The sequence below is a fragment of the Leuresthes tenuis genome, unplaced genomic scaffold (assembly GCF_036924035.1).
Source record: "Leuresthes tenuis unplaced genomic scaffold, fLeuTen1.0.hap1 SCAF_23, whole genome shotgun sequence".
NCBI classification, from domain to species: domain Eukaryota; kingdom Metazoa; phylum Chordata; class Actinopteri; order Atheriniformes; family Atherinopsidae; genus Leuresthes; species Leuresthes tenuis.
The window spans coordinates 15,578,554-15,595,208 of record NW_027325377.1 but is presented as its reverse complement, the minus strand read 5'-3'; the positions used below and the strand labels follow the sequence as shown (position 1 = coordinate 15,595,208).

Here is a 16,655-nt window from a genome sequence, read left to right as displayed (position 1 = left end):
CCCCTAACTGTTGCGTGTCTTTAGTCTCAGTCTCCTTTGGATCCCAACACGCTTGTGATGCACTCACACACGCAGGCCGTGCATGCTGGCATGTGCGCTGATGTCCTGGTTTATGATTGGGTCACAGCTCTGATCTCATGTTTAGTGATTGGATCAGTGTTGATATCCAGTCCCTGGTCAAAACGGCTCCATTTAAGCCCTTCGCCCTCGTGTGAAGCTTCAGTGTCTCACTGCGGCTTTTTTTATCTTTCTGTGACACAGTGGGGGCCCACTATTTTAACGACAGTAGGTGGCCCTTAACAATTTGTTGCATCAAGTGTTTATCGCCACAGTTTAGAGCAGAAAGTTGCAGAAATGATATGGCTCAAATGAGAGCAAGATCTCCCTTTCTACCACAAATTACCGCGTGTTTCTGTTTTTTGTTTTGTTTTATCCATTCTTAGAAGCATCCGATGTTTGGAGTCAACTGTCTTGACTGAATATCTGAAAGAAGTGAGGGCAAAGCAGAGCTATGAGGCAGACTTTTTACAATAAATCACAGCGACAGTGTGCAGTGGCACAAAGTTTAGAAGGACCAGGACTTCACTTGTGCTCTTTGCTCTTTATTGCAATAAAAATGTCACTTTTTTCCATTATTTCTCCATCTCACATGTATTTAGCCTTTCCCATTTTGCTTTTTATTGGGTACTCAAGTCAGAGGCACTGCGGTGACTAAGTGGAAAAGTGTTTTTAATGATTTATTTTAGCGTTAATCAGATCATACTTTGGATATTCTTGCTGTTGAAATGAGCGGCGCCAAATTACGCACAACCAATAGTCATATTTATAACCCCCAGCTTGTCTTTAACTTCTCACACGAGCTTTCAGGGCATAAAACTGTGTTGTGCTGTGTGATCTGCAGCTGATGGGGCAGCACCGCTTTTTTTCTATCTTGATGTGAACTACTAACCAAGTCTGAGAGAGATCAAAATTCAATCCCGTTCAGAGAAAAAAGAGAAATGACGTTATTTGAATATGTGCCCAAAATCCTTAATGAATAACTTAGGACGAGTAGGAGGCAAATGCTGCCCCAGCTGTTTCCTGTTGAAAATGTCTGTGTAATGTAGATAAATGTGAGGGATTTTCTCTCTAAATCCGTCTCCTGTTCGCTAAATCTCACTTCTGCAAAACGAGCCTGCGCAATGGAACAAAGTCGGAATATTGAGATGTGACATTGCCCGCATCTCATCCTCTTTCTCCCCGTTTTTAATGACTTCAAACAAGTTCATTTTCGCCGGGCTTTGTCTTGCGGAGACCCGTGGGGATGTCTAGCGCTCATTCCTCTCAGTGGCATTTATATGATGTCCTCAAGGTAACTTACCTGATTTCCTTTGACACTATAGATTTTCACCTTGGTTCTTCACTTGCACACTATTTGCACTGAGCATCCTCACTGAGTTTAAACCAAAGGAAATGTATACTGCTCAGTTATGTTTTACAGTTTCTAAATGGATTATATATGTTGATTGTTTATCATACATTTATTTTTCTCGTTTTCATTCAGTTGTGGAGCAACATTCCTGTGTGTTTTGGTGATTTTTGTTCATTAACTTTCAGTATTTAATCACAGATTGTCCACATTTTGCTTCAATTGACTTTTTCTTTTTTCCTTTTTTTTCCCTTTTGGAGTCTTTGCATGAATGGTGCACGGACGGATGAATGGGGTTTTCATCCTAAGCGCTTCTTTGCGCCCTGCGCTCTTTTTTCACCAGAAAGCCCTAATGCAGCTCTGTATCTTTCACAGTAATTACTGCTGAGTCTGCATTATTAAGTGCTAAATATCTAACCCGATGCTGCGGGTTTAAGAGAGAGGAGAGCGTAACGTGAAATGCTTTCAGGGCGTCGGGGCTGTGCGCTTGAGATGCGGATGGATAGTGTCCCGTGTTTATTCTCTTTATTGTGTACTTTTGGCCCAGCCAGCTTCCTCCACAGGCTTTGGCGGGAGAGTCCTTTTCCATCTCAGATTTTTGATAGGGAACCTCCTTTGGTGCCCTTTTTTCCATGTTTTATTTCTGAATTTTGATGCACTTCTGTGCGTAATAATGCGCTAACTGCTGGTTTTTTTGGCACAATGGAAACGTGGAACTCGTTGCTAATGATAAATATGATGGATAAATGATGTTGATTGATATGGATCGTTGTTAACTTGCTGCTCAATAGGAAGATAAGGACAAACGTGTTTTCAATTTGGACGGGCACTGGCGCTACGGAACATCAGGGCTGGCCAGCCTCCCATTTGAATGACTCTGACACCAAATGGAAGTTTGGATTTAATGTGTTTTCCTCGACATCTCCAAAACCTAGTAAAATGTGTTTATTCTTCTTCTCTTTTTTTTAAGCCAAAGAAACACTCTGAATGTTCTATTTAAAAAACAAACTAACTTAAAGCTCATTGGTTTCAATTCCATGTTTGACAATACCCCCGAGCAAAAAGGGAGTTTCGTTGGTGTTTAAATGCAACTCTTGTCCAGATGATGCTCTGTGTCCAGCAGTGAACATGTTAAAGCTCTCCGTCTCTCCCTGTGCGCAGGGTGCGATGTGCTGTATCTCCTGTAGCCACACCCTCTCACTACTGCTGTGCGTCCTCACCCTGACTCCGACGGCAACAGGGGCGGGCCCTGAGACCCTGTGCGGGGCGGAGCTGGTCGACACGCTGCAGTTTGTCTGTGGAGAGAGAGGCTTTTATTTCAGTAAGTGCACGTTTTTATTTATTCATAAAGGTTGGCTGTATATGTCCCAGAGCTCTCCACCTCCAGCGGGCTCATAAATAAAACAGCAGCCAGTTTGGCATCTTGTCTTGACTTTCCCTGCATTAATGTTTCTTCTTTCATTCATTCCCCTTCCACTGTCTTTTATCTTTAACTATATCCTTGCACTTTTGTTTTAATGCTCCGCTTTCACTGTTTGGCTGAACATGGAAACTCAGATTAAATATGGAATCATTTTAAGTAACTATTGTTGGTGGCAAATCGAAGTTTTGCCGTCAGGGAAAGGGCTTTAAGTGGAATTTGGCTGACTATCTTTATGAAAAAGGAGGGGTAGAAACTAAATGTTGCAGTGAAGTTTTTTCTTTTTTCCACCAGAGAAGGAAAAACTACTCAAAGAAAACCCTAGACCAAGAATCCAGGATTTAAATCTCCAATTTTTCCATTAAGGGTACAACACGGCCCAGAACAGCACAGAACATATGAAGTTACCAAGGTTAGATGCAATGTTCCACCAGCAGCCAGTGTTGCTCAGGACATGTAGCCTGATCTTTCCGTCAGACACCAGCAGTGTACTGAACATTAGCAGCTGGTAGAAGCTGCCGAGCTGCAGTTTACAAGCTCATGATTCAAATTTCTTTGGATGACATCCATAAATTCTGCCAATTTGTATTAAATGTCCTCAGTGAGATTCACATCTCTACCAAAACCCCTCTTTTCTACAATAATTGATTGTCCTTATGACTCAAGTGCAGTTTTAACCTAACAATCCATTATGAATGGTTTGGTTCTATCCCAAAGTTTTGAAAGATTTTCCACATGTGGTAGACTTTGTCAGCTGCCAGTTTGAAAAGGGAAGAAGAAGATATAAAATTTCTGTGGGAGATCAGCATCTATAACGCATTTGCAGTTGCTCTTTTTTCCAGTAATTGATTACTTTCACCTTAACCTGAACCTGAATGGGTTTGAACACACACCATTTCGAGAACCTGGTGACTGATAGAAGATTGTGAGCCAGAAGAGGGCCGGTCTTAGATTCCTGGCCTCAGCACAGCAGAATAATTACAGCAGTGGTAGCCAATTTATTGTGATGGAAATAAAAAAAAAAATCCCCAAATACTGTAGATAAGTGTATTGTACTGGTATAATGATAACAAAGAGGTCTAAAGTCATGCAAGCAGCTCAGTGTTTCGCAAGTTAGCATGCTAACATTTGCTAAATAACACTAAACGCAAAGCACAACTGAGCCTAAAAGAAATGTCATTGCTTTTGGGAAAATGTATCCTCTAAAGAGCCAAAACTATCAGTACAAAAATTTTGTGACAGTCCATGGAATTGATTTTTTTCATGATGGACAAGAGTGGTGGACCAATGTTAGCTAAAACTAACAAATAATTTGTTTTCGATATTGACAGGCAGCAACGAGTAAAACAGCCTACACTCATTCCCAAACATCAATTACTGCAGTGTTATCGTAAAGATGTGCATGTGGGGTCTTTTCACTGCAGCCAGCAGCATTATTAAACCTCAAAGATAAATGCTGCAAACATAATTCTGGATTGTTACCTGATAAACGAGTGACAAGTTGGATGAGGTGTCTTGAAGAGAAGCAGAGAGATCTCATTGTTTGACATTGTTTGACATTGTTCTTGTTAGATATCGGAACAGCTTCAATGGAGTTTTAAATAGCAGAAAAGCCTCTCCTGTATGCTAATAATTTCATGCGCAATTTGAGGGCATCTAGAAGCATCTAAAACCGAGATCCACCATTCCCAAGCTACTTTACATGTTCTTTATGTGTGCCATGTACAATTCAATGCCCGATGCTGATCCTATCTTGTTCATGTATAACTTAGTGAATGTTGAATTCATATTGGATGAATCAGTAGCAGACGGCTAATTTTTTGTCGCACCACTCCAATAAGTATCTACAGAAAACATAAGGGTGCTGGATTAAGGAACAGTGAATGGGAATGCTACCACAGTTCATGTCCAGTCAAACATTAATGTTTGATCTAGTCCTTTCCTAACCAAGGGTGTCAAATATGTATCAATGCCATGCTATTGGTGCTTATGCAAAGGCACTGCACAAAGTAAGTCAACGGCATAAAGCAGCCCAATGTAATAACATTTTTAAACAGATTAATCAGTTGTCGGCTTTGTGGTATTCACATCATCATGCACCTTGCAACTTCAGCTCAACTGCAACATTACCCTATTTCATGTAGCTTTTCCATGACCCATCCACACTCTCTGCATCAGGTCTGCCAGACAGCTCTTGGAGACCCACCAAACTACTGCAAAGCTGCAAGTCTTGTTCATCCAGATGCTGCTGGCAGCATACACATACTGTGAAGTGGTCATGACAGGCTAATCGATTGCCAGTTTTCTGCCTGTTCAGACTTTTTGGTCTATGGATTCCCTTTCCTGCAGCTCCTCTCTTGTATAAATGACCATTAAAGCTGAGAAACTGTGGAAAAATTGTGGACCACATGATCACACGTAATATTTTAGTAATTTCAGGCACAGAATTTCTGTTAAACTTGTTTTGTCCTTCGCCTGTGTTGGATTCTAAGTAAATAGATGCTTTGATTTGGACTTTGACATCTTTTTTTAATCAGTCCCTGGTTGAGCTAATGTTTTATATCTGTTTGCTTGTTCAGAAAATGGTCCCAAGTGTCTGCTGGCGAAGATCAAACTTGTTAATTTTTCAGGATTTTGACAAGGTATGAGGGTGTCCACAGATTGGTTGAAGGGGGAATGTGTTGGCTGTTGATAATGGAGTTTTAATACAGCTTTAGGAATGTTTCTAACAGGCTGACTTGTAGGAGTGCTCATATCCATCTTATGAGAAAGTGTTGAATATAGGCCAATGTAATTCATGAATCCTCATGCAGGATATAGTTCTTAAACAGGACCAGACCTTTTCGTGGTGGGGTGAATGTATTTGTCTTTCCCGCATTTTACGCTGAGCTGTCACTGAACTACACACCATCCATCTATCAGTGCTCCACTTTCCTGCTGAAAAAGAGGTGTATTTCACAAACACTCCATCCTTTTTCTGAAAAGATGATGAGGTTTGAGCAGCAGGGTGTTGTGCCTTGGAAAATACACTGTTCACTGTCTTCCTCGGTTTCTCCCGCACTCTCATATTCTCACTGTCGTTCATTTTCTTTCCCCTCTCAGCTGCTTAAAATACCTGGACAATCTGTCAAGGTCCTGTCCTCCATAGGACTTGGCTTGGCCAAAGGAAGCCTGCTTCTTTCCCTGAACTCTTCTCCTCCAGTCTGGCCGTGTTGAACTCTGCAGCCCTCTGATCGATAAGTGTTGCAACAAAAGTGAGCTTTCTGTGCTCGCTATGCTTTTGCCAATCCACCTTAAGCCAGTAAGGTAGCACACTTGCACTTCAAGACTGCAAATTTCCTACCCTGACAGAAATGCTAAACACCATTTGGTGGAATTTTTTTTTTTTTGTAAGCGTAATTAAACAAACTGCGGTCTGTCAAACAGAAAAAAAAACAACCCACAGCTGCAGTCAGTTTTTCCAATTATTAGCCTGACCTAGAAATCCTCAGTTGTCTTTGTAATGCTTTAGCAGGCAGGACTGTGGGGTGATGTTCATTCCATGAATCAGATCTGTTATGGGAGTCATTTCGGTTGAAGTGTAAGCACTAAGTAGCTCCGTGTCTTCAGCCACATTTAGGACATGCAGCACTGGTAGCCATTCCAGATTTATAATGAGACATCTTAATGTGTTTCTCTTCTAAATGAAAAACGCACATGCTTTCATGAATTAACACAATATGAACAAATTGGCCAAGAACTTATTGTTGACATTTCATCATGAAGACCAACAAAATATGAAAAGCGGTCATTTTTTTGGGTTGCAGCAGTGGCACGTCATCTGAAGACAGAAAGAACCAGGGAGAAAATTACTTTAAGCAGCAATTGAGACTCGCTCCTCAGAATCTGTCCTTGTCAATTTTACTCAGTGCTACTTGAGCTGGAGAGAAGTAGAATGTGTAAACAGCACGTCACACGCATGCATGCGCACACGCTTTCGCTCAAACACATGCAAAGTGAGGCCTCGTCCCTCAGCAGCAGGGGATTATGTGGATTACAGGATGATCAGGACACCCTTCCCCTCCCTCCGCGGTTGTTCACTGGGCTTGACACACAGCGGAAGGATCTGAAGAAAGACCTCCTGTGTCCTCTCCATCACCACGATAAGGTGTCGTTTTTCCCATCAAGACCTGAACCAAAAATCCCAGACCTCTCTGTGAATTAGTGCTCAGCAGAACAAAGAGGGATCTCATGAAAAGGACAGGCAGGCCTCCTCCAGATTTAGACCCCGAAGCTGAGACTGGAGGGATTTGAGGACACTCAGGGGCTCAACAATACTTTACCTTTGAAACTCTTTGACAGTTTAATCCAGTTACGTAACGCAGGACCTCTATAAAGAAAAACAAGGATACATCTAGTAACATCAGTACAGAGATCCCTGAGATCGTTCATCTGTTCCCTTTTCTGGCTTTTTGTTTTTTACTTTTGTCACCATAGATTGCTTTTTGTATCCAGTTGTAGCTGAGAATTCTTGCGCGCTCATCACTGCTGCCAACATTTTAAGAAAAGTAGATACAGGGACATAAAGGAAGTCAGTCCAACCTCGTTTCTAAAAAATCTTAGGTGAAAACTGGAGGATTATTCAAATAAACTGAGAGCGCACTGCGACTGACAATGTGTGATTTACTGGTTCCTTCACAATCAAGAGATTTTGTTGATAGGAATTTATGGTATGCAGGATATTTTTATCCACAAACATTCTTAAAGATGTTCAGCAGTTTGGGGATGATGTGCATTCGTCTTTCTTGCACCAAACAAGCGATCAGCCGATAAAAGCTTTCTTAATTTTCCTTTGCAAAGAGGTTAGGCAAACTTTTGAGTGACAGTGTTGGAGAAAAACACATTCGCCTTGATGGACATCCATGGAGACCAGCCCGTTATGTTCTGAGCTGAAGAGTCTGGCTTGAGATGTTGGCACTATGTTGGCACTGGAATTGCCATGATTCATTAGGATGCCCATAGAGGTGATGCCCGGATCCTGAAAAAAAAAAGGACTTCAGTAAGATCATTAGGGGAAACAACAGTCTGCAGAAAATTCTTACCTTTGGTAGCACACTGGCTGCTCCATTTGTCCACAGAGCAAAATGTTTCAGTTTAACAATAAAGACTCAAAATTTTACCATTGTGTCCATGTAGCAGAGCAGTTTATGTGATGACAGGTAGGCTCAACATCCATCCGCTTTCAAGCTATGTGGTGACATTCACCTCTAAAGTCTTGCAACATGGCATCCAGCATGTGGCACACTGTTTAGGTTGGATAGAAGGATGAGAAGAGGTGAAGAATGGCGTTCAGCTGTTAACTTTACAAAAGACAAGGGGATCGTGACCCATCCCAATGGGTTAGGAACAACATACATGCATTAAACTTTAGTTTTACAAAAAACTGGCTTAGGGTTAGAGAAGTGTACATAGTTAGGGTTTACACTCTTTAAAATTGATGCATGTATATGATGTATATATATATCTATGTATTACAGTCCATAATATACAGCCAAATTGGTCAGACATGCATCCTTTGAATCTGTGGAGGGGAACTAAAGACCTGTGCCACTGAAATGAAGACTTCCAACCTCAAATACCGAGTGCTTCTTGCAAAATTGGGGGGAACAAAGATCCCATTGGGGACAATCAATAAGCTTGCAAGCAGTCATAAGAATTGTTTGGTTTCTTTGATGTCATATAAATGCTTTGCTACCGATAACTGAGAGTATGAATCATTTTGAAAAGGACATATTTCATAAAAATGTAAAAAGAATGTATACATATCCATTGTATAGTTAAATATCAACTTCTCCAACACAACACCATTGCTCACGAGTAAAATCTAAAAGATGTCTTAACTCCATACCTGCAATAAATCCTTTATTATGTTCACAATGCCATTAACATCTATTAATTCTAGACTGGATAAGGTTCTAGTGTCACAGTACAGGAACACTTCAAATATGCCATAAACACTTTGTGGTACCAGTGATAAAAGAGTAAGTTTCCAGTACTTTGAGCAGCTTTTATAGTCCCTGCCCAGCCGTAAACCGCCTGACACTTTGCAGGAAGAGCAGTGCATCGGATCCAAGAATCCACTGTTTTTTATTGACCATGACCAAGCTGTAAAACTTAGATGCTTGCTGTACCACTCTGGAATGGGAGAATCCAACCATCTCTCTCCAGCACCGCTCCTTAGAGGAATGAACACTATGCATGCTGAGCCTGTTGAACACTCTCCAAATATGTCTAAGCCGCACATTAACATCAGAAGGAACACAGAGTGAAAACTGAAATCCACAAGAAATCCTTTTAAGAACACTTCATTCTACAGGACCATTCCTAAAAGCCACATCATAGTCTCACATGGACTGCTATGGACTTCAACTAAAAGATTACCTTTCGAACTTACAAGCTTATGTGATCGTAGTGCAGATAATCCACGCAATTTAAAATTTTGAGTTGTTTTGTATCAATTCTGCATAAAAGATGGATGCTGCTTCCCATCTGAAAAACGATGCCAACCTGGAGGTGCTTTTACCCTGCATTTCCACAAATGGCCATCGGGAGGGGGCAGCTCCTTCGGTTGATAAAGAAGTCGGTTTCATTGTGATTAGCAAGCTTCTCGTCAGTGTGAGTGTCCAGTTTTCACAGTTCGCAGTCTGACTGTGTTTCTGCAGACCAATGGGTAATGCCAAGTTAATCTAGTTCAACAGTATGTGTTTAGGTTGTCCATTTGTTGTAAATGTGATGTTTCATCAATTTTTTGATTCACAAGGCAAAGATTCACTTTGACTTAAGGATAACTTCATTAGGCTTTGATGATCGAAGGCCATTGTGACCTCAAGAGCTCAACAATTCACAAGTTAAATGATAAAATGATGTCATGATGGTATTAATTACCATCAAAGTAGGTAAAAATTTAGGTCATAATATTGCGCACAAATACTTTTCTGACTATTAAATGCCATAACACAGAATGAGGAAATGGATATGAGCTTCAACTGAACTGGTTGGCAGAGGCATAGCAATCTGATGCGGTAATTCTCTTTTGTTTAACAACAGTTTCTGAAGACAACTCTTTGTTTATGAGGGATTACAGCAATTATCCGTGGCACTGAAGCCTTTAAAACTAAAGCTTTTAGACCTGCTTATTGTATGCGGGTTTTTCCCCCGAGCTGATTGTTCCACGTTACAACCGGGGCAGCTGATTTCTCTCTTCCCTCCAGCTGTTTGTGCAGCAGGGTGGCAAACTATTTTCAGAATAATAGCGGATGTTAATTTGTAAAGCTTTATTGGGAGGGACTGGAAAACAGGCCAGGCAACAAGGCATGGCCCCACTTTTGGCTTTCAGCAGCCATTATATAATTGCCAGCCAGGGCTCAACATCATATTCCTCTTTTTGCAAATGTCTTGACATCAGATGTTAATATAACAGCCAAGGTTGGTGCCACTGATACACACCATCTGTTTGGTAAGCTGATCGAGAACACAATGAAAACCTGGACATAAAACCTTGCAATAAATCAGCATTTTAAAAGAACAAAGACACAGATTTTAACATCTAAATGAAGACACTTTTAGGCTGTCTAAATGTTTCATTCAGGAGTACGAGATCTGGGTAAATCTGGTTCCTCTGCTTCCTAAATAATGCAAGTGCACAGTGTATTTTTGGCACCATGCTACCTGATGTGCAACATGAAAGCCTCAAACAGCCCCCCCCCCCCCCCCCCCCACACCCTTCTCCCTCCTCTCATTCACACCTACATTAACTTCCACTCTGCTTTGTGTTTGCGGGTTGGAGGAGAAAGATGCTTCTGTTTCTGAATGAAAGCGGCTCTGTCCAAAACAACGTTGTCAGGACAAGGCAGACAGAAAGCAGAAGTTAATGCACTTTGTCAGCACTGGCAGCCTTCTGAGCCAAGAGCTATTAACTCTGAGAGGGAAAGGCATTTCCTCCTTGTAAATGCCATATTAAATTATTATTATTTCATTTGGTAACAGGGAAAAGCCCATCAGGGCTATATTGTTCAAGGTGAGCAGGGAATTGTAAATGAAGGGCCTGGGCTTTTCTAAGCCACCAAAGAGGGTGGGGGACAAGGGAGTTAAAAGAGGAAGTGTGTATTGGCGTCACTGCAACTTAATGTGGTCATCGAGTCAAAAAGCACACCTTGAAATGGCCTTATAAATGTAATTTTGACTAGAACATTTCCACAGCACCTTTGCTCGTGCCTCCATCTTCAGCATGTTCTCTCAGTAAGCTTTTAGGGTGTTCCTGCCAAATGAAAATGTGAATGAACAGCGGGGCTCAGCCAATGGGGGTGCGGCCTCAAAGGCTGCCTGGATGTTTCTGCAGGTGGATCGGGCTCAAAGGGATTGTGGCTTGGCCTCACTGGATGGGCCTCTGTGTAAAAGATAACTGAGCCAAAATGGCTGGGCAGGGTGTTCTGAACATTTGGGTGACTATGACCAAATTTTTTTTTACAGCCGAGCAGCTGCCAAAATGGGTCCGCAGTGTGCAACGTGATACACTGTAAATTTCACATGCAAGAAATCAATGTCATTAAGACTGTTCATATATCAGGAAAATCGGACTCATGACTGCTGCTTTACTACGAGCATGACGTTTGGCCGCTCGCCACAATGTGTTTGATTAATTTTGCTGCAAAAATATAAAGCACTGGAGAGGAGAAAGAATTTGATTTATAGGAGCTGAATTGACTATTTGCTTTACCTGCAAAGTTCATGTGCAGTTTATGACGACGGGGGTAAATTCACCACTTAAATTCCATATAAAATTTCAAATAAATCTGTAACCCATCTCATAAACAGACCAAACATAACTTTTCTTATTTATTTTGTTGGGGATAGATAATTACCAAGTGAGGATTTTATCAGCTGTGGGTATACTGCTTTATTAAGCAAACACTAGCTTCGTTATTGGATTAGGGAAAAACATGGCTTGGGGTTCGTTAAAATTTGCCCAACCGTCCAGCGTTTTGAAGGCCAAGTGAAGACATGTCCCCAAAAGCAAAATAATAAGTGTTCAAAATCCTCAGTAAGCCTTTTTGAAAATATGAATTTGCTAAATACTTTGGGTACAAATTAAAAACCTACTTTTTGTAAAGGTGGCTGCAACCTAAATAATTCCCCATCGCTCAAATATTTGGGATTCTTTTCTCACATAGATTTGTTTTCCACCACTGAAGAGTTGATGTTGAATAAACCTCATAAAGTCCCAGTTTAAGAGAAGGCACTTGCCAACAGTCACAATAGAAAGACGTGGCAGTGACCAGCTGCTCATTCACCTAAATTCTCCTGCTGTTGTTCTCAAACAGGTAAACCAACAGGCTACGGCCCCAATGCAAGGCGGTCACGGGGCATTGTTGATGAGTGCTGCTTCCAAAGCTGTGAACTTCGGCGCCTGGAGATGTACTGTGCACCTGCCAAGTCTGGTAAGGCAGCTCGGTCTGTGCGTTCGCAGCGCCACACAGACATGCCGAGAGCGCCTAAGGTTAGTACCCCAGGACACAAAGTGGACAAGGGCACAGAGCGAAGGACAGCACAGCAGCCAGACAAGACAAAAAAGAAGGTGAGTGCAACACCTGACACACTCTGAATTGGAGTTACTTATTAGAAAAGGATGGGATTTGATTCATGTTATGGCAGTTGATCATTTTATGCACACATAGAATCATAAGAAAGCTATGCTATCTGACTGATAATAGTAGTAAACACGAGGGTGGTATCATCTCATTAAGCAAATTAAGTGTTACTTAAAGGGGTCAGTTGGTTCAAGTAATACGCACTTTACTGCATATAAAGAGAAATTAAATCATCCAACTTAAGTGGCTTCATTTTTCTCCCACAGAGACCTTTACCTGGGCATAGTCATTCATCCTTCAAGGTATGCATGCAATTAGATCTCATAATGATTATTAAAATCACAATCTCTCTAAAATCAGGACAAGATTGATGCTAATAGGTTAATAGTGCAGAAATGTCTATATCTTGGATTTTTAAAGAAATGAAAAATAGACCAATGTCTAAATGCAAGTTCTATGTCATTCTCCACTTGTCAATGTGCAGGAGAGGAATGGGCTTTTTAGCCTTTTCTTAAAAAAGAAAACCATTAGCAACAGAGTAGCTAAGTGGTTTTTGTGGTAGACACAGTGGCACTCATGCTCCCCTGGCAGAATCCCCTCTCTGCGTCTGAACATTATGTCTTGAAAGTCAGACATCTCACGATAACAGACTGACACATGAAAGGTCTGGAGATAAAACATGAATATCACCTTTAGTGAACCTGTATCTGCAGTGGTCTCCACATCACAGTTTCCTGAATGAATAGTCCCTCCATCCATCCATTTTCTATACCTGCTTAATCCAATTCAGGGTCACGGGAGTGGGGGGGGATCTGGAGTCTATCCCAGCTGTCAGTGGGCGAGAGGCAGGGCACAGTCCATGTTAGAATTGTTCTCATGTTATTCATAGAGCTAATATTCCAGTTTTCCTCAGTTTGTGTTTGCAAAATTGTTCCAACATATAAACCTACAATTGAAAAGTTGCATTATTTATAGAATTATTATTTGAAGTAAAACAATGCCTGATTTTAGTGCTGCTGCTTTTCCCTTCAAAGAGGTGACCCTAGGCAGCGATACACTATGCTCAGTGCCCCTGCCATGCTTGGATCGTTTTCTTAAAGTCCTGCATTTACGACTCATGTTGCATCTTTTTGGCCTTTTCAACAAGCCACCATTCACCCTAAATTCCTTTGAGTGAGGAGGAAACAATTGAAGGAAACCAAAGCTGAAAAAAGGTTGTTTACTTTGTGTTGGTATTCCTGACACAATTGCCCTTTTTCAATGTTCAGTGGATGGGTATCATGACATTGGTTATATGGTGGTCTTTTGTGCTTGATGCGCACAACTGTCAAAGAAAGCCAAACAGGTCTTCAGTCTCTCTGTTGACTCAACAAGCCTTCTTCTTGGTCTTGGATCTCGATCCTATCCGTAGAATGAACTTTTATCACCAGTGATGAAAGGTCTGGTCCGTTTGGCAGACCTTAGTGGTCGTCTTTCAATCAGAAGATCATTGGTTTGATCCACAACTTCCCTAGTCTACATCTCAAAGTCTATCCCAATGTTTTTCTCAGTTATAGATCAATTTGAAATAAAAGTATCTGCTAAATGGCAATGTTATTGTAAAGTTTTAGGTCCATAGATTTAGGGAAACTACCTGAAATGGGGCACCGTTCCAAATTTCTTTTATCAGGTACACTATTTTTCTTCGCTACTGTATCTCTAAAAATGTGATTCTATTTCATTGCAGGAAGTGCATCAGAAAAACTCAAGTCGAGGTAGCACCGGGGGCAAAAACTACAGAATGTAAGAGAGAAGCGAATGGACACATGCCCATCGACTTGGGAAGAGAGAGAGGAGTGGCCTTACCCGGTACCCCTGTGGAATGGTTCACTGTAAAAGAAAACAAAGAGGATGCTAACAATGGCCTGAGTGATTGAAACCTGAGAGCTAAGTGGTGTTTAAGGGTTTGATGAGGGATCTTGTGATTATTTTATACACTGCACCATTCCATATCGGGAGGAATTCTATGTTAACGCAATGTAACAGACTAGTTTAGCTGCTGAGACACGAACAAGAGCTTATTATACCTCCATGTGTGAGCTGCAGCATCCCCTGGCTCCAGGAAAGATGGGAACATATCTGGGCTTCGGCCAATCAGAGAGCAGCAGGCTGTGGTTGGGAATGAGTGGTCCATCTTGTCCCCTTGAACTATGTGGAGGTACATCCTTTTACTCTGAGGGAGTGAATGCGTTCACTCCTTTTGGTAAAACCGGATACTTTGTCACCAGTCACATGTAGCCGTTATTACCCCTGTTCAACGCTGATATTTTACCTTCAGATTTTGTTTTTACGCACCATGCATTACTGTGGATATTTTAATATGTAATTATGTTTATTTTGAGGACAAAGACCAGGTGGTTCATCAGACTTTAAACATTGTTGTTGTTAATTTCACTTTGAGCCCGAGTCAAATCCCTACTAAGTGGAGTCAGTGGAGGGTTTGAGACCAATCCAAATCCCTACTAAGCTGCAGGAAGTGTTGAGAACTCAAAGGCTGGGTCTACAATCCCCTCAAATCATGTTTCAGCAACAGATGAAGCATAATTTGAGGGGATTTTGAAGAAGGGTGAAGTGCAGTAGGTATTACCAAAACAAAATTGTGGCTTTCTCTGCTTTCAAAAACAGGAACAAATGAATATATAAACTGAAATCTGATTTTTTTTTCTTTAGCTTGTCAGTGCATAGTGCTTGTTTGGTTGTCAGTTCAGTCACTGATCTCAAAGTCCATTTGGCATAAATGAGAGGAGCAGTCAAACAGTGACAATCGGATAAAATGTTTGTCGTCTGCGTTCTTTTCCCATGTCACTACCCTTGCCAGATCCGATTATTGTCAACAGTCGAGTTAACCTGTGATCAACATTTCAGTCTGACTGAAGGCCTGTGCTCAAGGTTCAGCTCAAGTGATGAAAGTTAAGTCTCAGTGATCAAATTACCAAGTTACCAGGATCATGGAACAAAATGTTCCCAAATCTGACAGTACCAATTTGAAGTAGAAGATATAGAGTGTAACCCTATCTTATGACAGAAGATGTAAAAGCTATTTTGATCAACAGCTCATAACCTTTCAGTTTCAAATAAAGTCTCAAAAATTGTACAACTACTACATTGTCCTTACTTGTTTCCCTAAAAAGACGCAACTTGCATTTCGCTACATGATGACGGGGATGTTTAACATCCTGTTACATGATGATGTCGACGTTAGACTTCTTGTCACAACGACTTCTGCAGTCAGAGTCTCTCCATACGACTATCTGCACCTTCAACAGTGGCAAAAGTTTTATAAAGAGGAAGATGGGGAGGTCTGCCAACTCACAAAGGGGAAGATCCTGTTTGAGATCTATCCAACAAAATGTTTTCCACTATCCTTTAATTTTTCTACTTCGCTCTCACTTGCGAATGGTTAGGAGTTAAGAATACATGGTAAAGATTGGAATCAATAAACATGTTTATATGTTACAAAATACATGGTTAGTGTTACACGATTATATTTACTTGGTGGTCATACGTTTTCTCATTAATAGGTCGAGATTCTCGATCTGTCACATGGAGGCTGCCCAACACAAAACAATAGGCTAGTGATTTGTTACCATCTCACACTTTCTAACCCCAGATTGTGACACTGATACATGTGGACAAATGTATGCAATTTTTGGTGAGACTTGGCTTCAGATAGGCTGTAACGGTGCCCCAGTAAATTGAGAAGAGATATTCTGTTAGTTTAGAAAGGCAAGTTGTCACTTGGACTGCACAATCTGAAGTGATGGCAAGAGTACAACAAAAATGACACCACATCCGATGCAAAGTCCACCGGAAAAACGTGAAAATTAAACAGTTTAGTAAATATTGACAACGGACATGACAAGTCCACCTGGACGTGTAAGATACGGGACACATACTAGAACATAAATACGCATACAAAGCACCCCCAGTGTAAATGAGAACTGTACAAACATGAGCAAGGGTCAGGGACAAACAAAAACCAGTTCTGAGAAGTCCTTGCATGTGGACTAACAGTGACTGCTCTTTGCTTGAGCCTCCATGAAATCGTCCAAGACAACTCATCTCTGGCTCTGCCTCCTCGTCCTGTGTATAATCAAACAATAATCCCATTATGTTAACCTATGCATTACTATCATTCATTGTACATGATGGTTTCATATAA

The 16,655-nt window shown here is 41.1% G+C and overlaps 1 protein-coding gene across 1 annotated transcript; it reads left to right on the top strand.

Moving 5' to 3' along the window:
- The first annotated feature begins 1,057 nt into the window (after nucleotides 1-1,057).
- igf1 (insulin-like growth factor 1) lies at nucleotides 1,058-16,260 on the top strand. The gene is made up of 5 exons (XM_072377256.1): nucleotides 1,058-1,351; nucleotides 2,570-2,729; nucleotides 12,188-12,441; nucleotides 12,721-12,756; nucleotides 14,181-16,260. The coding sequence occupies exons 1-5, from the start codon at nucleotides 1,304-1,306 to the stop codon at nucleotides 14,238-14,240; spliced, it is 558 nt and encodes a 185-aa protein (XP_072233357.1). The 5' UTR covers nucleotides 1,058-1,303; the 3' UTR covers nucleotides 14,241-16,260.
- The last annotated feature ends 395 nt before the right edge of the window (nucleotides 16,261-16,655 follow it).

Bases quoted from the DNA above. Each gene is read 5' to 3' on its own strand.
- igf1 (XM_072377256.1), top strand. From the start codon at position 1,304: ATGTCTAGCGCTCATTCCTCTCAGTGGCATTTATATGATGTCCTCAAG. The intron at 1,352-2,569 runs GTAACTTACCTG...CCCTGTGCGCAG, and splicing joins ATTTATATGATGTCCTCAAG to GGTGCGATGTGCTGTATCTC. The intron at 12,442-12,720 runs GTGAGTGCAACA...TTTCTCCCACAG, and splicing joins CAGACAAGACAAAAAAGAAG to AGACCTTTACCTGGGCATAG.